Source organism: Clinocottus analis, unplaced genomic scaffold (genome assembly GCF_023055335.1).
Source record: "Clinocottus analis isolate CAN_PGR_092001 unplaced genomic scaffold, fCliAna1.0.p SCAF_17, whole genome shotgun sequence".
Lineage (NCBI taxonomy): Eukaryota > Metazoa > Chordata > Actinopteri > Perciformes > Cottidae > Clinocottus > Clinocottus analis.
Window position 1 is genome coordinate 5,354,749 of NW_027175898.1, and position 22,160 is coordinate 5,376,908.

The window sequence follows — 22,160 nt, forward strand, 5'->3', positions numbered from 1 at the left end:
TATATATATGTTGCAGCACACATCTGTTCCTGCACGGTACTCTGTAATGTTACCTTGATGTCCAGTAGATGGCGCCATGGTGGCATGCTGAACTTAAATTCAGTTTTGTGGTACTTGACTTGAGTATTTCCATTGTATGATATATTGTAACTCTTCATCACTTTTCATATGTTTAATTTAGTAGATTTTACACCACCTAATGTATCGGTCTGCTGAAGTGAAGCCTCCCTTTAGCTGAGATACATCTGTACTTTACAGTCATAGTTTCATAATTTATGTTGTTTATTTTTCTTCATCTCTTAAACTGTTTTGCACTTTATTATTACCGTTCACTTTATGTTGGACAGAAGAGAAACATACTTTCAATCTTCTGTATGTTTGCACATATGTAAAACTGACAATAAAACTGACTTTGACTTTAACACATCCATGAACCTCAAGTTAGCAAACATTAGCCACCATATCATATCAATCATTAGGACAAAAACACCTCTGAGTGTCCTGAATCTAACAAAGGTGTGTTTTATTGATCGTGAACGTGTTAGTTACACAATTGAATTTGATCCCATTCTGGTTGATTATGTCTCTATGTGATTGCACTTTGACTAAAATAAAATATTTGGTTAAAGGGATAGTAAAAGTATGCAAAGTCATAGTTACTCATTTACACAAAGTGTAAAGGTTGGCTACTTCCACTTCCTGGAAACGAATCTGCGGGATCAAGATGTTGTCGGTTAATGTTTGTCACAAACAGAGTAAATTCCCCTCACCTCCAGCAGGCCAGGCCTCGTTTCACCGTTGCTGGGTTAATGAACAACAAGGGGAAACCCAGAGAGTGAACAAGAAAACCTGCAGAGACTTAAACAGCAACACAGTGGAGAAAGACTCAGAGTATCCTTTTCCTCCGAGAATGACGTCTGCTGGCATCGCCAGTGGCTGAGATGTCAACAGATGACAAAGTTTGTATCTCTGTTTTTATACAAAGTCCTGAACTTGACTCACACTTCTGGATTCCCACAAAGCTTTCACAAACTATAACACACTCGTCTTCAAAGCTTTCCTCCTTCAGTCAACTTTAACAAGGTTGGCTGGAAACAGCACCGGTGGCATGTGCCAGGTGTGTGTGTGTGTGTGTGTGTGTGTGTGTGTGTGTGTGTGTGTGTGTGTGTGTGTACATGTCTTGTTTGAAGAAGGAGCAGTAAATTGGCATCGCATTTACATGTTTTATTTGCTGTTTTATGTGCCGTTATATAGCAGGTTATGGAGGTCAACAAGAGTCAGCAGATTAAATAACTATAGGGAAGGTAAATACATTTATTATTTCAGTTGCTTTTCCTTCTCGGTTTTATTTGATGGGTGTGTGCAAATAGACACAAGGGTGTCTATTATATATATATATATATATATATATATATATATATATATATATATATATATATATATATATATATATATATATATATATATATATATATTGTTGCCATGGTAAATGGCTCAGAGGGTATTAACACAAAGTCCATAAAACAAAGAAGACGACCTGTTCAACCTCAACTTGCATCCACGACTTTCAGTCTTAAATTGAAAAGGAAAAACACTGAACTGAAAACTTGACCTGCAAACTGTTATATTTTTTTGATCATCACAGAGGTGGAAGTGAAAGCCATCAGGTGACCTTTTGTTTTCAGATGAGTCCACACAATAACTGCCTCAAGATGACTCTCTCCACCCAACTCGTCCATCAAACTTTGTCTCCGTATGATCCAGTCTTTACTTTGACTGAAGACATCTTGAGCCCTGCATGAGTCGCCATTCCCTTGGGTTATGCATAATGAGTGATGATTCAACTCATTATGCATAACCCAACCATGCTCTATGATACTGTGCCTGTGCTGTGTCGATAGAGCAAACGCGATGACGCGACATTGCATTATGACGTAGGCGTAGTAGAATGAATGAGCCGATGGAGGACACAGAGCACGAGACACTTTCACTCAGAGACAGTCAGAGCAATGCGCGCGACACGATGAAGCCACGGAGCGGGTTTTATCTGATACATATCACGATATCTAAATAAGCACACCTATAGATTTATTCATCTTCCGGAAAGCACAATGGCACGAGGAGAGGGCGCCGAGCAGTACGCGGCGAGTTTACTGCCAGTCAAGCCTATTAATACACAGATCAAGACAGTAAAGGTAAGAGCAGGCCAAGCCTTATATATTTAATTTTTTTTGGATTCATGTGGTTATCAAAATGTGTTCAATCCCTTTTATTCGTGCGCGTAAAAAAGACGCCTGAAACGAAATGAACGATACTTCCTCTCGGCGTCTGAACCGCGCTCCTTGAGGGACGTGTCCTCTCCATTTGAACCTCACCCGGTGTGTCCATCTGTCCGCGGGCAGCTGCTCGTGCGGCTCTTGTAACGTTACCGGCTTTAAAGGGACTACATCTTAATTGAACACTTGATTTGAACCGCTCAGTCTTGTTTTAAAAATAGCAGCCTCTGGGGATGTGCTGCAGAAACGTGGCGTGGCAGGCTGCTCCAGCGCCGTGGGATTCATTTGGTTTGAGATTCAGAAAGAAAGTGTGTGTTCAATCATGTTTAAAAGCAGCCAGCCTGCTCTGTGCAGAGAGCTGTGTGCGTATGTCTGAACGCCTTCGATGACTCAACCCGCGTCTCATGCAGGGCTCAAGATGATTGAAGTGTTGGATGAAATGCTCTGCTGTCACACCTTTTTCTATGAAACATATTACCTCCAGCCTAAACACCTTCCACGTCCTTTGTCTGTGCTGTCTGCATTTCACATCTACAAGAGCATGCAGCCTACTAAGTTCAACCCAACTAGTCAAATTTAATTAAAATGTACCTTGAATTCATCTCCAGGGCTGACGGAAAATGAGGTGGCATTCCCACTGCGTTGAGACATTTCAACAAGAACATTTAACTGATTTGAAATCTGTGATGAAAATACACACAAGTGTTTCTCTTTTAATAAGAGGTTATACAATTGTGTGTATTATCTTGAAGTTGTCTCCAGTTATTTCCTTGATTCCTGTGTGTAGGTGAGGGGTATTCCTCATCAGTCATCAAAGGTCACAGACTGTATTCCTTCATGTATCTTTAATTCTATTTTCACCCGATAATTATATATATATATATATAGCGCAGCGGGGTCTTGTTACGCTGAGGGAAGAGAACATTGCTCCTTCATGATTTTTGAGAAGGCAGCTCCCAACATGAGGTGTTGGCGATCTTGTGTCGGTTGTGGATGTGAATCGTGATGTCGAGAGCCCCTTTGCTGACATCATCCCACCGTTCCAGCTGATTGGCTGTGGCTGCCGGATGTGAGGAGACTCTAAGCTGTCTGCTGACTGTTGGCTGCTCGGCATGTAATGTCACACTACCTCCAACATCCTATTGATGGAGCCAATGGCAGCGCTGGATTGTCTCTGGTGTAGTGCGAGAGTGAATGAACTCCAGTAACCTTATAGTTTCACGCCACTGTGTGACTGCAGTACGCCCGGACCGCATCAGGGATTTGCCTCTAATCTGTCGTTCTGAGCGGTGGGGTGAGAGAAATTGGCCAATCTCATTCCCTCGTGGCAGCAGGTTGTTTAACACTGCATCAGTTATGCCCAAAGTGTCTGAAGGCCGGAGGTAGTTGAAGCAGAAAAAGGGGATAAATTAACTCTCGATGAAATCTGAAGATGATGATCCCTCAATTCAGATCTCCTCTGGAGAGATAATCATTTTAGTGTTGTTATAAAGACAAAGCTTACTGCCTGACATATCTCCTCTGTCCTCTCATTGTCTTCCAGCCAAAGGAACAGAGAACTCGTCTGACTGTGTGGAATAAACTGTGCTATGCCATCGGCGGGGCTCCCTACCAGATCACAGGCAGCGCGTTGGGCTTCTTCCTCCAGATCTACCTGCTGGATGTGGCTCAGGTGATTTGACAAGAGACACACACACACACAAGGAGAGAAATCACACTTGTCACACCTCAAAAACACTGATTTCCTTGCTGGAAAACATTGTAGGAATACTTTTGAGTGGTAAATGAAATGTCCTTTGTCGTCCAGATTCTTCAAAACAGAGTTCAGTCGGCGACTCATTTCCTTCTCTTTGAATTTTTCCCAGTCAGATCAACTTCAAGGTCAACCCCTGCCCTGTGTTCGCTCATCTGAGCCTCGTATCACTTTAACCATCTTCATCCTGCAGTAGCCGGTGAAGCGCATTAACCTGGACTCCTACCGCTTTGCTTTGTGACTCAATTAGCAAATTAGACTTTTCCACTGTATACGAGTGGGAACTTAAATAACAGCTTTCAGCTCAAGAGACGAGACCATCACAGTGGCTTTGAATGCTACGTTGTTCTTAAGCAAAAGACACAGTTGTGTGTTTCACTGCTGCAGTTACAAAGCCTCGGGTTGTCACCATAACCTCGTGGTGCTCTTTTAAGTCGCTCGCCAGCCATATGAGGTAGTATTCAGCACCCTCTTTGTTTTGGTTCCCTGTCTCACTCTTCCTCCACGTTCTCCCCCCATCAGCTGGATCCCTTCCATGCCTCTATCATCCTCTTCGTGGGCCGAGCCTGGGACGCCGTCACGGACCCCACAGTGGGCTTCCTGGTGAGCCGGAGTCGATGGACCGGCATCGGCCGCATGATGCCCTGGTAGGTGTTTGAACGGGCTCTTCAGGACCGGTCCACAGAGCAGAGGGCATATCAAGCGAGATGATGAACGAGTGGAAATGAGTAGGAGAGCTTGATGAGAGTTGGGTGCACATTGTGAGGCAAATGTACCGACGAAAAAAACACTGCTCATGAGCCGTATCCATGGCAACAGGGTCTTGAGGAGGAATAAGTGGTAAGACTGTGAGAATGAAGCAGTGAGGGAGTCGCATGATTAGGACAAGAGAAAAATCAAAAAGATCTGCAACTGGACTTGGACTTGAAGGCCCGAGCCTTTTGACTTAAACATACTTCATACCTTCCAAGAGAAAGAGAAGATTAAAACCTAATACAACAAAATCTTAACATTTACTTTGAATGCACCCGTGTTTCCTTACTTGACGTGTTCTCCTTCACTGCGTTGTTGGCGCATTGCTGCGTTTCTCGGGGCGTCAGCTCTACCAGCAGATCGGTGGAAGAGTAAAGTACGATTGCAGCGCAGTCGACAGCATATTGTCGAACCTATTGTATGTATAGATGTTGTGACGTCTCGAGAGGTCGGGATCATGAGGTGAGGCGTTGGTACACAAATAAGGACAGGCGAGGGTTTCTTTAAGTTAAAGTTTCTGTATTTAAATCGTTCTTAACCAAAAAATAAACTTAATTCCAACCACAGTTGTTGTACCAAACAAACAAACATAAGTCCTTCCGTCTTCCACCTCACACCAGCTCCCTTCAGGCTCATCAGCCTCATCCTTTTCAGCTGTGCAGCCGCCTTCCCCTGCCTGCACTGCTGAGTGGGACTTGTAGTCTTTGTCACTGGGATGTCATGCTGGTTGCAGTCCTTGCTGCAACCAGCGGGAAGGAATGTACCTCCCATTTATGACCATTCCTCTTATGACATCACATTTCCCCCTCCACTGGCTTGAGGCCTCCGCAGGACCAGACAAGGCCCACAGGACATCTCGTCGTGAGAGGGCATCGGCATTCCCATGGTTCCGGCCTGCCCTGTGAACAACACAGAAGTTAAACGCTTGAAGGCTGAGAAACCATCTTGTTACCCGACTGTTGGTTTCCTTATTTCTTGCCATCCACTGCAAAGGCGCATGGTCCGTGATCAGTGTGAATTTCCGCCCAACCAGGTAATAGCGCAGGGTTTCGAGGGCCCACTTGACTGCCAGACATTCTTTCTCCAGTGTAGAGTATCTCTTCTCATGTGACAATAGCTTTCTGCTACTGTAGAGGATGGGGTGCTCCTCCCCCTGCTGTACCTGGGAGAGTACCGCCCCCAGACCCACTTCTGAGGCGTCTGTCTGCACCACAAACTCTCTGTTAAAGTCTGGGACGGCGAGCACGGGGTGGGAACACAAGGCCTTCTTGAGGCTCATGAAGGCCTCCTCTGCCTCCTGGGACCACTTCATCATTCGGGGCTGTCTCTTAGCCGTTAGGTCTGTTAGAGGGGCAATAAGATCAGAAAAGTTAGGAACAAAGCGCCTGTAGTAGTTTGCCAGCCCTATAAAAGACTTCACTTGTCTTTTGGTTACAGGGCGCGGCCAGTCTTGGATGGCCCTCAATTTAGCCTCTTGTGGTTTGACTAGTCCCCGCCCTATTGTATATCCAAGGTACTTGGTCTCGCTATAGGCTAACCTACACTTGCTGGGGTTAGCTGTGAGACCTGCTTCGCGAAGAGCTTCCAGCACCTTCTGTACCTGGGGCAAATGACTTTCCCAATCGGTGCTATGTATTACTATGTCATCTAAGTAGGCTGCTGCATACTTCTTGTGGGGTCGCAGGACCCTGTCCATGAGCCGCTGGAAGGTGGCAGGGGCCCCGTGCAGCCCAAATGGTAGTTTGGTGTACTGAAAAAGCCCCTCACTTGTTGCAAAGGCCGTTTTCTCCTTGGAGGCTGGGGAAAGCGGGACTTGCCAGTATCCCTTTGTGAGATCCAGTGTCGTGATAAAGCGAGCCATTCCCAGGCGATCTATCAATTCGTCCACAAGGGGCATGGGGTAAGCATCAAACTCTGATATCTCATTTAGCTTCCTAAAGTCATTGCAGAACCGAGTTGACCCATCTGGTTTGGGGACCAGTACGATAGGGCTAGCCCAGGCACTATGCGATTCTTCAATAACCCCCAGCTGCAGCATCTTTTTAACCTCCTCCTGAATTGTTACCTTATGTGCCTCTGGCACTCTGTAGGGACGCTGATTCACTACTTTACCCGGCTTGGTGCGGATTTCATGTACAGCGAGGTGCGTTGTGCCGGGCTTAGCTGAGAACACTTCTCTGTTACGATCCACCAGCTCCATGCACTCCTGTCGTTGCTGGGGGGACAGATCCGGGCCCACTTGTATGACCTCTCTTGGTGCAGCTCCTATGTCTTTTGGAGGTAAACAGCTTAATAGGACATCTGCAGAGTGCCATTTCTTCAACAGGTTTACGTGGTACAGCTGTTCGGGTTTCCTCCTCCCTGGCTGCTTTACCCTGTAGTTCACCTCTCCTACTCTTTCAATAATTTCATAAGGACCCTGCCACGTTGCTAAAAATTTACATTCCGTGGTGGGTACCAGCACCAGGACCCGATCTCCTGGCCTGAACTCTCTGGGCTGCGCAGGGCGGTTATAGGACAATTGCTGTTCTTTCTGAGCTTTTTCCATGTGCTCTCTGACAATGGGATAAATGGCACTCACTCTGTCCTTCATGGCCTCCACATGCTCAATAACCGTGCGGTGAGGACACGGCTGTTTTTCCCAGGATTCTTTCGCCAGGTCCAGTATCCCCCTGGGTTTGTACGAGTACAAGAGCTCAAAAGGTGAGAAGCCTGTAGATGCTTGGGGAACCTCCCTAACGGCAAACATCAGGTATGGGAGGAGTTGATCCCAATTACGGCCATCTCTTTCAATGGTCTTCCTTAGCATCATTTTAAGCGTCTTGTTGAACCTCTCTACCAGTCCGTCCGTTTGTGGATGGTACACTGACGTTCTGAGGTGCTTGATCTTTAGGAGGGCGCACAGGCCTTTAGTGACACGTGACATAAAAGGGGTTCCCTGATCTGTCAGTATCTCTTTTGGAAGTCCTACTCTGCTGCTTAGGAGGAACAGTTCTTTGGAGATCTGCTGGGCTGTAGCCTTTCTGAGGGGTATAGCCTCGGGGTACCGGGTAGCATAGTCCACTAGGACCAGAATATACTGATGACCCCGAGCACTCTTGGGTAGGGGACCCACAATATCTAACCCAATCCTTTCAAAGGGGACCTCAATGATGGGTAGGGGAATCAGGGGATTTCTAAATGAGGGTCGAGGGGCCACAAGCTGACATTCGGGACAACTTCTGCAATAGTTTTCAACTTCCTTGTGAAGGCCTGGCCAGAAGAACCGCTTAAGAATTCTATCTTTGGTCTTTTCCATTCCTAGATGGGCACCAAGCAGGTGGGTATGGGCCAGTTGTAATACAGTAGCGCGAAAGGACTTCGGCACTAATAGCTGCTCTGTTACCTCCTCTCGTACTTTGATTACTCGGTACAGTAGGCCGTTCTTCACTGCAAAATGAGGGTAAGTTACACTGCCTCCCTGGTCTTGATCCACCCCTTCAATTACTCTCACACTTCGCAATGCATTCATTAATGCGGGGTCATTGAGTTGAGCCGTACCATACTGGCCTGTGAGTGGGGCCTCAGCTGTTGGTCTTTCTTCCTCGCTTGGTGACGGCTGAGGGCTTCCTTGGGGCTCCTCTGGGCCTTCTGAGGCTGGGTCCCCCTCGCTGGTCGATTCTGCCGCACCGAGAAAAACATTCACTGGAGAAGAGGTAAGGGTTAAACCAGTCTTGGACACACTCTTTGATCTACATTTCAGTCTACCGTTACCTCTGGAGTGTCCTGTCTCCCTCGACCGTCTCTCCTGGACCTCTCTCCAGAGCCGTAGGAACAGGGGACAATCTCTTCCAATTAAAAGAGGGACAGGCAGGGAATCTATCACCCCCGCGTTGACTTCGCACCTGCCTTGTGTTGTGATTAGCTTCAGCGTACAGGTAGGATACTGGCGTGTATCACCATGGACACACGACACCGGTCGTGTCCCTTCCTGAAGCCAGTCTACTCCCTCGACTAACGGTTTGTGGACTAGTGTATAATTACTTCCGGAATCCAGTAAAGCTTCCACATCCTGATTATTAAGCTTCACAGGGCACGTAAAAGCTTTGTGCTCTGTACCCTCCATCAAGGAGGCATAGAGGTGTGTAGGCTGGCTGCTCGCAGACTCTGCTGTCGGCATTGGTTCGTCCCCTTTATTGCACTGCCGTGAAATATGTCCGGGCTCCCCGCATCTGTAGCATTTCAGCGTACCCCTCTCTAGCATGAATTTTTTTTTCTCTCGCTCAGCCTGATAATGTCCCTGTATCTGCTGGCTGGCGTTACTTTGGGCGAATCTTACGGGCTGGGGATTTTGATTTACTGGTCTTGCTTGCAACATGGGTGGCTCCTTTTTCCCCATGCGGAGCATTTCATTAGTGGCCTGGTATTGTTCAACTGCCTCCACCAGGGCAACGGCCGTAGCTGGAGCGCTGAGGCCAACGACCCTCTTTGCTTCATAGGGCAGTGCCCGTAAATAGCGATCTACCACAACAGCTTCCACTATAGCTGCGGCAGAGATTTTATTTGGATCAAGCCATTTCTTTGTGATGCGTATTAGCTCATGCATCTGGGCCCTGGGTGGTTGGTCATTCCTAAAGCCCCAATTGTGGAACCGTTGGGCCATTCCAAACTTAGTAAGTCCTATTCTACTTAATATTTCCTCTTTAAGGGCATCATAGTCATTTGCTATGGAGCTATCCAAATCTTGAAAAGCCTTCTGTGACTCACCGGACAGGAACGGAGCAAGGATACCAACCCACTGGTCTTCCGGCCATTTTTCTCTGGTTGCTGCATTTTCAAACGCATGCAGATAGGCTTCTGGATCATCAGAGGGTCCCATTTTAGGGATAAAATCACTGGCCCGGATTACCGGGTTAGGGTTCGGTGATCTTGCATTGTGAAGCTGACTTCTCTGTAGCTCCAGTTCCTCCTCCTTTAACATGTTGGCTTTTCTTTGCTCCTCCAGCAGGGCCTTGTTCGTCTCCACCTGGAGCTTGGTGCTTTGCGCCAGCAGCTGTAGCATTTCCTCCATCGCGTTGTCACCGATTCTTACTTGTGCAAAACGAATGGTCAACTCACTGAGGGACATTCGCTCATGCCTGCATTCTCCACCACTGTGACGTCTCGAGAGGTCGGGATCATGAGGTGAGGCGTTGGTACACAAATAAGGACAGGCGAGGGTTTCTTTAAGTTAAAGTTTCTGTATTTAAATCGTTCTTAACCAAAAAATAAACTTAATTCCAACCACAGTTGTTGTACCAAACAAACAAACATAAGTCCTTCCGTCTTCCACCTCACACCAGCTCCCTTCAGGCTCATCAGCCTCATCCTTTTCAGCTGTGCAGCCGCCTTCCCCTGCCTGCACTGCTGAGTGGGACTTGTAGTCTTTGTCACTGGGATGTCATGCTGGTTGCAGTCCTTGCTGCAACCAGCGGGAAGGAATGTACCTCCCATTTATGACCATTCCTCTTATGACATCACAATGTGTTTGATTATTGTTCGTGTTGCACTGGCGACCAGCTGGCTTCCTGTCCAGAGTATCCTGCCTCTTTCCAAAAGCATGCTGGGATGGGCTTCAGGCCCCTGCAACCGTCCCTGAACGTGCTCGATATATATATATACTCCCATTTATTTTTACCTTCGGCGCTGAAAGGCTCGACATGAAGCAATGGAAGTGCAGGTTTTAAAAATGTAGAAGGAAAATGCTCTTGATATACCTTGACATTCTGCTATGTGCAGCTTCTTTGACATACATGTGTTTGAGAAGGGAGTATGTCGGTGTTACGAGAGTCTGGTTCTCAAACCAACACTTCAGGCCATGATATATTTTTCACAGAAACCAATCTAAATATTTTACAGGCACTTCTCTCACACGATGTCACGGTGGAATCTTGAGCATCGTGGCTATTTGAGTCAGAGATGCCGGCTGTGTGCGAGTTGCATGCTCTGGTTTGACCGGGGCGAGGGGGGAAGGGGATGTGAGGGCTCTTGCTGCGATTGGTCCAACCCACAACACACCATCAGCTTCAAACCAATAGGGGTGTGTCTATCTTTATGTGTGAGTGGGTGTGTGTGTGTTTGGTTTCATTGTTTGAAAGTTTTTCTTTGGTTGCAGAAGTGGCGAGAGGTTGCCTTGGGTCAAGCAGGAGGCATACTTGGTGGTAATAATGGAGGTCATTGTTTAAAAAGGCAACATGTACATGATCCTCTGTGGCCCGTACAGTCCTTTCAAATTCAAGTGAAACAACCAGCTGTTAGATAATAAAACACAGAAGACTTGTTGTGTCCTCCTTTACTGAGACTTGTATTCAGATACAGTGTGATGTTGCAGCAAATGGGACATTTAGATGTGTGTGTAAATTAAACACATTGACATTTCTTGCATATGTGATGTGGAATATGATTGTCGATGTACCTCAAGTTAATTTTCTGTGCTTTTACTGACCTCCAAATGTGACACATTAAAGTCTGTAATGTGTGTTCAGCCGTGCCAGTGTGTGAAACAGTGGCAACACGGCCTCCATTTCCAGATAAATTAGCTCTCATTAGCCCAATTCACTCCGACATTAGAGGGAACCAGGTGGGGCTTTCTTTCTTATTTCCCATGTGTGTCACACGAGAAGGGGGGCGGGTGGTTCGTACGACCATGTGCGAGTGCAGAAGTGCCGTTCAATAAAGAAACGACTCTGTGTTCAGGGATGTGTCCTCCAGTGAGAGTCTACACAATCTCTCCCGCACGACAGCTCATAAAGAGATCATATTAACTTAGATAAGAAATCGATTTGCTGTCATTTTACAGGACTGCGGGATAATTGTTGTTATAAGATAATAATAATAATTTGGATAGTAAATCAATTTGCTGTCATTTTACAGCACTGCAGGATCATTTTTGTTATCGTTATGTTCCAGCTACCTTTTCAGTTAATATTTTGGTCATAAAAGAAAAAGCCAGAAAATAGTGAAAAATAAAAGAAATTCACAAATTCATTTTGATATTGCTTGTTTTTATTTAACCAACAGTCCAAAAAAACAAAGATAGTTTAATATTTAATATCACATACGCAGACAACTTGAAGCTGAAAATACTGAAAAACATTTTATTTTAATTTTATTTTCTGTTAATCGACTAATTAAATACTCAAGTTATTGTTTAGCACTACTTGACCTGTTCGGGTGTGTTAATGCTATTAAGAAACACACAAATAAAGTATGGTCAACGCTATAAAGGGATAGCGCCAGGGGCTTGTGTGAAAGAGGAAGACCAGCGGTGTGATAGCCTCATGGGCATGAGTAACAGCTGGACTGTTAGTTTGGAAAACAAGTGTCCGAAGTTGCACCATCTTCTCTGACTGAGGTCAGCTGGAGGACGGACAATGATGAAAAGACCGTTGACACCCAGTGGGGCGAGGGCGAGGCGGACCAGAGCGGCCTCGCCCTCGTCCCCTTCTGCAGCGCAGACGGGGCCCTTTCTCAACACGAGTTCTAACAAGGCCGGATTAGAGGGATTATTCTCAAAGCGGCCACGAGAGAGAATAAAAGAAGTGGCCGCAAGTGAGGGAGAATGAAAGGGGGGTGAAGCTACAGTAGCAGTGGGCAGAATTGAATGAACACACTCCGTAGTAGCAGGAAGCGACAGGCTGGGCCCACTTTCTGATTGGTGCCAAACCGTTTAGCATGCAGGGTAAACCCGGCTGTAGTGGCTCAAATTAGAAAATTATTCCTGTGTATTCCATCACACACGTTTGCTTATTTGAAAACACTGCACGTTAATGTCTCCTCACAAAGACCCTCCACCGCTTTTCTTCCCAGGATCCTTTGCTCGACTCCGTTTGCCGTGCTCACGTACTTCCTGATATGGTACGTGCCTCCTTTCGAGCAAGGGAAGGTGCTCTGGTACCTGGTCTTTTACTGCCTCTTCCAGTCCATGCAGACGGTTCGTATGTCACCCCCCCCCCCCGCCCCCAACACCTTGTTGCCCTCTGGTCCCGGCGTGTGCACGAGCCTAACTGTGTGTTCGTGTGCCTTTGCAGTGCTTTCACGTGCCGTATTCGGCCCTCACCATGTTCATCACCGACGACCAGAAGGAGAGGGACTCTGCCACCGCTTATCGTACGTCAGCTCGCCCGCGTGATCAAAATGCTGTCACGCGTCCGTCTGTCTCTCGGGCGCTGATGCTGCATTTCCGTGTTGCTCTCAGGTATGATGGTGGAGGTGCTGGGCACCGTTCTGGGCACAGCAATCCAGGGACAGATAGTCGGTGGTGCCTCAAATTGTCCCACTGACCCTGATGACCTGGGCAGCGGAAACTCAACCAACGCGTCCATAGTTTCACTGGAGGAGACGGTGAGTCTCTTGAGTCTTTTGCTTTGTGTTCTTGAGATGATGATCTCCACAGACAGCGTTCACACGAGCGCTAGTCGTTGCTAATTCAGTTTTTTTCTGTCCTCAGAAACAAGCTTATTTGATTTCTTCAGGAGTCATCTGCGTCATCTATGTCTTCTGTGCCGCCGTCTTGTTTTTGGGTGTGAAGGAGAAAAAAGGTATCAATCTATGAAATATGTAATATTATTCATTCATATTTCAAAGCAGAGCTTTGGGCACAAGGGCGCATAACTTTGATTTAAGTCAGACTCGAAGCATGAATCTGAGGGCGTTGGACTCAATTTAACAAAAAACAAACACTGATGAGTCTTGACTTGGATTTGACGCTTTAATTTTTCTTCATATTTTCGTCATCAACCGGCAGCAGCCGGTCACGTTGCGTAAACAGTGCTCATGAACAGACAACAGCTACCTCATCCTCACGCCAGGCGATTGATTCAGTCATTTACGGGCTCATCTCTGGGAAACTCAAGATTACAAAGTGAGGACTTGTTGAGAAACTCAGTTCTACAAATCGGTCAAATAAATAAACTTATTGATTATTTGACAATATCCTTTGTGTTGGTCGACTAAGAATGTGTTTGCTCGAGGACACGAATGACTTGTTTAGAGGTCGAAACACAAAGTTTAGGACTGGGACTTGATTCAGGACTTCATAGTAAAGATTCAAGTCTGCTTTGCAAAACCACGACTTTGTCCCACTTTTGATATGAAGTGTGTATCCGTTGTCTTGGGAAACATTTGACCTACTTATCATACTTTACTGTTCATAATGATGTCACGCATGCCATAACATTGTTTCTCATAATGATGGCTCTGCATTGTGAATTACATTCTTTACACACAAGACTTACATCTGCCTCGTCTTTGTTCTCTTCTCTTCCTCGTTGGATTATAGAAAGCGGGCGGAAAAAAACCCAGCTGACCTTCCGGCAGGGCCTGTGGCTGGTGATGAGCTACGGCCCGTACGTCAAACTCGTCATCGGCTTCCTCTTCACCTCTCTGGCCTTCATGGTAATACTGTGATTCATTATCTCGGTATCTCTCGTGCTGGATATAGAAGTTATTAATGAAGTCATGGTTAAAGGAATAGTTCAACATTTTGGGAAATAAAGGATTGATATCACTCTCATTTTTTACAATTGAAGCTACAGACCAGAAATGTTTAGCTTAGCTTAAAGACTGAAAACAAAGGGAAACGGCTCGCTGTCCAAAAGTAAAACATTTACTTGTGTTTTTCAAACTTTTGTGTGTATTAAACTAAAGTGTGTTTCCCAAGATGTTGAAGTATTTATGTTATCTGTATCTGTACTTTGCATAGAGATGAACCTTCATTTGCTTTTTACAGCTGCTGGAGGGAAACTTTGCCCTTTTCATCACCTACGCTCTCGGCCATAGAAAAGACTTCCAGAATATTCTCCTGGTCATCATGGTGAGTTCTGCTATTTTCCACTAAAGAGCTGATGACCTCCATGTAAGAGCTCTAATCAGTAGCAGACAGCAGTCGACAACCTCGTTTGGCTTTCCGTGTGGCACAGAGTTAGCGCTCGGTGTCGGTGGAGGTTCTCAGCCCGAAACCCTGAGGCCTTTCCTCACGCGAGGAGGCGCATGGCACTGGGGACGAAAGGGCAGATTGGGGATGAAAGGGCAGATTTTCAGGGTGAGAGGAGGTGTTGTTTGGGCTCCTGGGAACCTGTCTCCCAGTCACACACTCACTTTGAGTTCGAGGCAGAGACAGTCGCACAGTGGCTCTTTTGTTGCCCGGCGATCCCTCACTGCCACCATGGGAACTGCCACCATTGGTCCCTTTCCATCCTTTGCTCGCTGCTTTCTGCTCTGGAGTCGTTCCCTCCGATCAGGAGTGGAAACATTTTTGGGCAGCATCATATATAGAAGGATGGGATTTGAGGGAAAAGGGAAATATTTCCATTGTGTTGGCCCACAGTTGATATTAATATTAACTTCCAAGTTGTCGGCAGCAAGTTCTTGTGTGGTTGTTAAACACCGGTTGACCTGGTTTGACCTGCAGGTCAGCGGGTGTCTGCAGGGTTAAGTCAAGACCACACAAAGCTTTTTGTGCCTTTGTCCCTTGAGCTCTTCCTGCAGTGGTTGGTCCCTTCATTATTCCCACAATCCCTTTGATTGTTTATTATAAGAAATGAATGTTAAGTTATCATTTAGGTAACTTTCAATGTAACCGAGCTGCAGCCCAGATTATGTGCTGAGGTCGCAAAGATATGCAAGTCCAAGTTTTAAATGAACTAACCAACACTATTAATGTTTCATGACTTACAGACTTATTAGTTAAGAAATCAATGAATGTGTTTTCAAAGGAAAATTCATGCATGAAAACACAGAAATCACCAATAAGTTGACAGTGAAAGTGCAATGATTCTTTTTTTATTTTTTCATCTATTTTTCACCCGACTACAGAAACAAACGGTTATGAGAACATATAAAACACAATATATTACATACTTCAGCTAAGACATTGGCAATGAAAGGTTACACTATAGTAACAAAGCGCTGCACGGTGATGTCGCTTCACAGCAGAAGGTCCTCCGTGTCTTCAAGTATCACAGTGCAAGTGTCAAGCCTTTACTTGAGTTTCCCTTCACCATATAAAATGTGTTTTATAATATCTGCTACAATGTGAGATTGTGGATAAATATTTTTCTCTGTTGAATTTTCTCAAATTTATATTGGAAAAAGAAAAAAAAAACAGTCCAGGAATCGAAGGCCTCTATTTAAAATAAAATATGAACAAAGCTAATCTGTCTGGGCTGAATGATGACAACTCAATCCTAAATTAACTGTACATCTCTTGTCCTCTTGTATCATGAGATTTAATGAAACAACAAGACTGATGATACATTTTTTCCAGCTCTCTGGGACTCTAACCATCCCGTGGTGGCAGTGGTTTCTGACCCGGTTTGGGAAGAAGAAAGCGGTTTACTTCGGCATCACGGTGAGCACAACTCTGCTTGTTTTTGGCGCTACAAAGGCAATAAAACCAACAGGATGTGTTGTGATGGAGTTGCTCACATCCTGCTCTCTTTTCCCACAGTGGGCAGTACCTTTCATGATCCTAATCATCTGCATCAAGAGCAACCTGGTCATTTCATACTTGGTCTCCGTGGCGGCGGGTGTGAGCGTGGCGGCGGCTTTCCTCCTGCCTTGGTGAGCCTGAGATCACGCACAGAACCCATGTGTCAACAAATGTTATTGTGCCTCAAGTTTCCGTCTAAATGTTGTGTTTGTGCTTGCAGGTCAATGCTTCCCGACGTAGTGGACGACTTCAAGGTTAAAAACCCAGACATCCACGGCCACGAAGCCCTCTTCTACTCCTTCTACGTATTCTTCATCAAGTTCGCCTCTGGAGTTTCCCTGGGTGTCTCTACACTCAGTTTGAAGTGAGTCAGCTGATGAATATAATGTTTATTCTCGTGTAAGTTCATGCCTCTAACGCGAATCGAGATTAGCTCAATGTTACAGCTCATCAGACCAGCGATCATGTGCTCAACAATCACATAATCCTCCGACAGTCTTGCCTCACTGTACTCGCATCAGCTCAACGTTTCTTCCTCTATCTGCATTTTTTCGCAGATTTGCCGGCTATGTGACTGGGAGCTGCACACAACCAGAGGCCGTCAGTTTAACCCTGAAGGTGCTGGTTTCTCCTGTGCCCGTCGTCCTTATAGCCGTGGGACTGTTGATATTGAGGACATACCCTATAAATGAAGAAAGGAGGCAGGGCAACCGAAAACTACTGCAGGAGATGCTGTAAGTGAAATGGAAATGTGCATACAAGCATTTTAACAAACAACTACACAGATGTGTAGGCTTAATTCTGGGTAAGATACCTGTTGGTGTGCAGCGGGCCGTGTGCCGCAGTAAACAAACCAGTGAGATGCTAAATTAAATTCCGCTCTGTATACTTGAGCTGAATCCTGATGACGCCTTTAAAAAAAGAAAAGCTTTTGCTCCGGTGTTGGCAATGTGCTTTTCACCCAGTTTGGACAAGCCAAGTTCTTTGTGTGTGACTCCTGGCTGTTCTCCCTTCCTTTAACAGGGACTCTGAGTCTGAAACTTCAGCGCTCGGGAGCGACGTGTAGCAGCGGAGGACGACCAACCACCACAGCCACTTTAACAGGTTTGCACAGGCTGTCAAGGGACATGCCCAACAGCCCTCTGGACTAACACAGGAGAGACCACAGACCGCTGCTGCCCAGACATATCAGCATACCAGCTCCCACCAGCGGATCGGACAGGTCTACGTCGCCCTCTAGTGGCCGACCAGTGGCATCGTATGTGTGGGACGAAGTATTTTCTGTGGCCTTTCATCTCCAGCTGTGTCCCAATCTAACTCACCTGCTAAAACTAAAAAGCGCACACAGTTCACAAAATCATTACAGTGTATTATTTTGTCAGGTAGTGTAGAACCAAAGTCCAGGGTTAGTTAGACTGTTCTTGTTGCTTTCACTTCCAAATATACTTTTTCTTTTCCTTCACTGTTCAGGTGAAACACTTATCATTTAAAAGGACATCTCCTTTACGCTCATAGGAGCTGTCGTCCTTTTTTTTTTTTTATCTTGGTGGATTTTTACACAAGAAAGAGAAATCAACACTGTTTTTCCAAAGATTTGTGACTTTTATTGTTTACTGAGCTGTTCCTGTCGCCGCAATGTTATTTACCTCGGCTAGTTGTTAGCATCTCCATCATTTACTTTGTGCATTGCATTGTGGGTATTATTTCTACACTCCAATGTGAATGCACTTGGTTGTATTTGGGACACAGCTTGTGATTTCTGGTGTTTTCTTATGAAGTATTTATTTGTTGGTTTACAAGAAGACATTCACTCGACCAGATTGAGACACTTTGGTGTTTACTGTCTGAGGTTACTTGTGTTCAGACTGTGCTCTGAAGGAAATATACAGTATCCGCCCTTATTTATGAAGGGCATACCAGCACTACTCCACTAATTGGGGTCGTATGGAGCTGTTCTAAAAACAATAAGTGTACTTGAATCTTCTGAAGGAGAACAGGCACCTTGTGGGATGATGTACTGTCTGAATCAACGCCTTAAACACATACGTTCTGCTGAACTTGTTGTTCAGATTGTTTTCCTTTTTAGCTACTCTCAAGCCAATCTCTGTCAGGTTTAATAGACTTTTCTGAATGTGTTTTCGGTGCAAAGTCAACTCCAGTATGTAATTTCATTAGCATCTTCTTACATCCCAAAGGGAAGGAAATGCTTTATTTCATTATTTATTTCACCAAAATATCTTAAGGGATTATCATTTTGCGTAAAAAAAAAAAAAGCACATGTGTATACTAACTTATTAACAGTGAATGGTTGTTGATGGGTGTGTGAGTGATTTAAGTCCTGTGTAAAACATTGCGAGCATCAGAATTTGTGACTCTTAAAATCAGCTGCCCCAACCCAAGTTCTTACATTATAAAGTTAACAGAGGACATTTGTCACATGGCTTGATTTAACCTTATATCCTTATTGGTTAAGTTATTAAAATTTCAAAGAAATGTCTTTAAAACTTGATGTATCCGTGTATAGTTTTCATTTTAAATTTCCCTGGATGAAGTGCATTACATCTCCTTTGGGTGTTTATATGCTGATATGTATAATATGTAAATATGTTTTTCCAAATTGGATCAGCAGAGAGATACATTGATGTGCTGTAAATTTGTAATTTTAAGTCTGTGAATAAAGTTTGCCAAAACAAAGAAAAACATGTTAATGTCTTTGCAAAATCCAAGACTAGAATAGTTGTTTAGATTTAAATGTTGACTTGTTTTTTTCCCAGGTACATAAAGTATAATTAAATTTATCTAAGTATAGTATGAAGTAAAGAAATGGCCTTTGTTTGTTAGTATCCAAGCCATTACATACTTTATTAGTCTGCAGAATAAATAGCTCATGTAAATCGCCCCAAAAATATTTTGGATTTAATATTATCACAATCTGCTTACTAATAATACAAATGAGCTGTCCTCAGATCTTAAGTTGTATTTTTCTACAACAACAAAAAAAAAACCAGTGACAGGTTCCCTTTTAAAGACAGAAATCAACTAAACGAGCTGAACTGTGTGGAAACAAGCTGCCAATTTATCCTCGCACTAATTACCTCCAGCTGTGGCTGAGAGGAGCTTTAACGCGCAGCTTGAACGGGAAATATCGAAGGACAGCAGTCTGTCGCGATGAAAGCACTTCACTATATTTTGTGGAGTGTTTTATCACTTTGTCTCCTCAGCTGTGCACTGCACGCTTATGAATCTCCATTTCACAGAAGGAAAAATGTTTTAAAACCAATCAAACAGTCAGCGACAGAAGACAGAAGGTCGAGCACTTCTCTATTGTCTCAACTGCGATCCCGAAGGCCGTATTACGCTCCTCGGACACCTCGATCCACGCGGCCAGGAGAGCTTGAGGCAAAGCTCCAGTCGGGCTTTGCTTCCCTCCCAGACGTTTCTGTAACTTGCTCCACGATTGACTTCGTCGTGCGGGTCAAGCCATCTTTCTACGGCCTGGGCGCAGACGCAGAGGAGCTCAAATTAGGCAGCAACTGCAGAAGCAACGGGGTTCTCCGGCCAGGCGGGGACCTGCTCTTCACCTATCCTCTGACGTCATGTGATGCCGTGCGCGAGGTAAGAGCCTCCATTCGAGTCCTGTCGTTTGCATGACCATGAGAGCATAACGTCTGAACCCTGTGTGACAGTCGCCCTGCCGTCATCTGCTCTACAAATTCGTGCTTCACTACGAGCCATCGCCCAAACGTGTCCTAAGAGGAGCGGACCGGATCAATGTCGACATTGAATGCCGTTATCAAAGGTGAGCCGTTTCTCTCATGTTTGCAACATCACGTGTATGTGAAAGCTCTCCATATTTACAAGCTCCAAACCCCGCGCAGGGACCACCATGTGTACCAACTGGCTGTGCAGCCCACATGGGAAACCGCTGTTGTGCGTAAAAGGCTAAAGGGAAGTCCAAGTGACTTCCACGTGGCGTTGATGAATGGTATGTTTAAAGAAATGTGGATTGCAGTGGTAAAGAGCGGCTTATCTTTTCAGTGCAAATGTGTGTTTGGGTGGTAGAGTGTTGCTAGATGGTTATCAAGCGGACTCATTTGATGTAATATATTTTTATGAACCCTCAGATTTATGGAGCAGACCAGTCAAGTCAAATGTGTTCCAGATTGGAAAGACTATGAATTTCCAGGTCTCTGCTCCTCATATCTCAACTGGTGGGAAACTCTACATCAATACCTGCTATGCTACACCATCCAGTGGCTCTGAATCCCCCCTCAAATATGCCATTATTGACAATTTTGGGTGAGTGTTATGGACAGTAATGCGTTTAAAATCGTTTTGGGTTTACCCGTGGTGTCCTGATTTGCATTTAGCATTGTGTTGTCGTCCATAGCTGTATGTTGGACAGTAAGAGCAACCCGGGGGGCTCTCGGTTCATCTCTCGGACAAACAGGACCCTGAGATTCTCCCTCGACGCTTTCCAGTTCACGTTTGACCCTGACACGGTGGTGAGCATGGTGTACAATTCTCTGCATTCACAAAGTTTTGGTTGTTGCTTAACCCCATTTCCATTTTTAGGTCAATATTCACTGCAAGTTGTTCGTCATAGCCGAGGACCCGGGTCCAACACACAAATCATGCACCTACAGAGGGAACGGGTGAGTGCTGACACTTCTAGCACTATAGGGGACTTTATTTGTTTGCAATTGGCTCGATCATATTTGTGCGTTTGCCATGACAGGTGGAAGGCCCTCACTGGTAACGACTCGGTCTGTGAATGCTGTGATTCACAATGTGTGACGTCTAAACCCCGACGGGCCTTGATGAAAGGTATGTCATTTTTTAAATTTTATCTTTGATTTGGATTTTAAGAAAATCTTAATGCACCAATCCTACTCTGATTATTTGGATTGTTTGCTTTACCACCCCACAATCACAGTTGCATATTTTTTCTCTTGCCTGTAGTGCTATCTAACAATCTAGATTGTTTTGGAGATATCAAACGTAGAGATGGCTGCCTTCTGTCTAATATAATGGGACTGTATGGCATTTGTGGTGCTCAAAGCCCCAAAATGATGCATTTGAAAAACTCAACATCAATGCGTCTTTGGAGAAATTATGACCTGGTTTCTCAAGACGATCCACAGACCATGTGAGCAGTTTCATGCTAGAACTATGGCTGAAAGAAATAAGTTACTCTGCATATCTCCAAAACTAGGCAGCTTGCACCAAAACAAGATTGATAATAAGCTCAAGTAAGAGGAAAAATGTTTTAAAATAAAAATGTTCATTGTTTTAAAAGTGAGCAGTAAAAATGGCTACATCTCTTAACTTTGTTTAAGGCTCGGCCAGCAGTGGATTATTGTCGGTCTCTGATCAGCCGTATACAGAAGATGGCTTTCCACCAGTCGGCGACGCCACAATAAATCATTACGAGCTGAAAAGTCATGAGGACCTTTGGGATTTAGTAAAGCACGATGATGAAGAGCAAGACTACGCTGAAGATGATGAGCAAGACTACGCAGATGAAGAGCAAGACAAGTTTATCTTTGGAGTGATGACAGAACCTGATTTAGATGAGTCAGGGTTTAGGGAAAGCGTCTTTGTGGAGGAGAAGAAAGAGTCTGAAGCGAATGACCCAAATCAGTCCAAAGAGGATCGGTCAGAGCATGTAGTACATGAGAGTGAAGAGATGAATTTGGATTGTAAGGAAGCAGAAATGTTGCCAATGTTCCCATCAGACGGCCTACGGAGAGAGTTACAGATGCTGGTATCTGAAGGGGAAGAAGAAAGCAGGAGGCTGACAGGTAGTGGAGGACAGGATCACTGGGTGGGTGCCTCTGAGGTGGAGCGGGAGAAGGATGACGGTCTGGCAGACTTGGATGTAGATGGTGAGATGACCTGGTTTTTCCCATGGAGGTAGCGTCGGTGA

At 45.1% G+C, this 22,160-nt stretch overlaps 2 protein-coding genes across 2 annotated transcripts; both read left to right on the forward strand.

The window, feature by feature from the left end:
- The first annotated feature begins 1,906 nt into the window (after nucleotides 1–1,906).
- Nucleotides 1,907–18,911, forward strand: LOC137788225 (sodium-dependent lysophosphatidylcholine symporter 1-B-like). The gene is made up of 14 exons (XM_068581095.1): nucleotides 1,907–2,195; nucleotides 3,820–3,948; nucleotides 4,552–4,676; nucleotides 12,610–12,733; nucleotides 12,831–12,909; nucleotides 12,998–13,143; nucleotides 13,250–13,340; nucleotides 14,081–14,196; nucleotides 14,531–14,614; nucleotides 16,067–16,150; nucleotides 16,250–16,362; nucleotides 16,452–16,595; nucleotides 16,789–16,965; nucleotides 17,255–18,911. Exons 1-14 carry the CDS (start codon nucleotides 2,112–2,114, stop codon nucleotides 17,295–17,297), a joined length of 1,539 nt encoding a protein of 512 aa, XP_068437196.1. The 5' UTR covers nucleotides 1,907–2,111; the 3' UTR covers nucleotides 17,298–18,911.
- Nucleotides 18,873–22,151, forward strand: LOC137787793 (zona pellucida sperm-binding protein 3-like). Its single transcript, XM_068580530.1, has 9 exons — nucleotides 18,873–18,879; nucleotides 19,665–19,846; nucleotides 19,918–20,030; nucleotides 20,110–20,216; nucleotides 20,356–20,530; nucleotides 20,622–20,736; nucleotides 20,807–20,886; nucleotides 20,970–21,058; nucleotides 21,571–22,151. The coding sequence occupies exons 1-9, from the start codon at nucleotides 18,873–18,875 to the stop codon at nucleotides 22,149–22,151; spliced, it is 1,449 nt and encodes a 482-aa protein (XP_068436631.1).
- Nucleotides 22,152–22,160: the final 9 nt, after the last annotated feature.

Excerpts from the sequence above, each read along its gene's own strand:
- LOC137788225 (XM_068581095.1), top strand. The coding sequence starts at position 2,112 with ATGGCACGAGGAGAGGGCGCCGAGCAGTACGCGGCGAGTTTACTGCCA. Across the intron at positions 3,949-4,551 it reads ACCTGCTGGATGTGGCTCAG|CTGGATCCCTTCCATGCCTC; the intron begins GTGATTTGACAA and ends TCCCCCCATCAG. Across the intron at positions 12,910-12,997 it reads GGACTCTGCCACCGCTTATC|GTATGATGGTGGAGGTGCTG; the intron begins GTACGTCAGCTC and ends TGTTGCTCTCAG.
- LOC137787793 (XM_068580530.1), top strand. Across the intron at positions 20,887-20,969 it reads TGCACCTACAGAGGGAACGG|GTGGAAGGCCCTCACTGGTA; the intron begins GTGAGTGCTGAC and ends TTGCCATGACAG. Across the intron at positions 21,059-21,570 it reads CCGACGGGCCTTGATGAAAG|GCTCGGCCAGCAGTGGATTA; the intron begins GTATGTCATTTT and ends ACTTTGTTTAAG.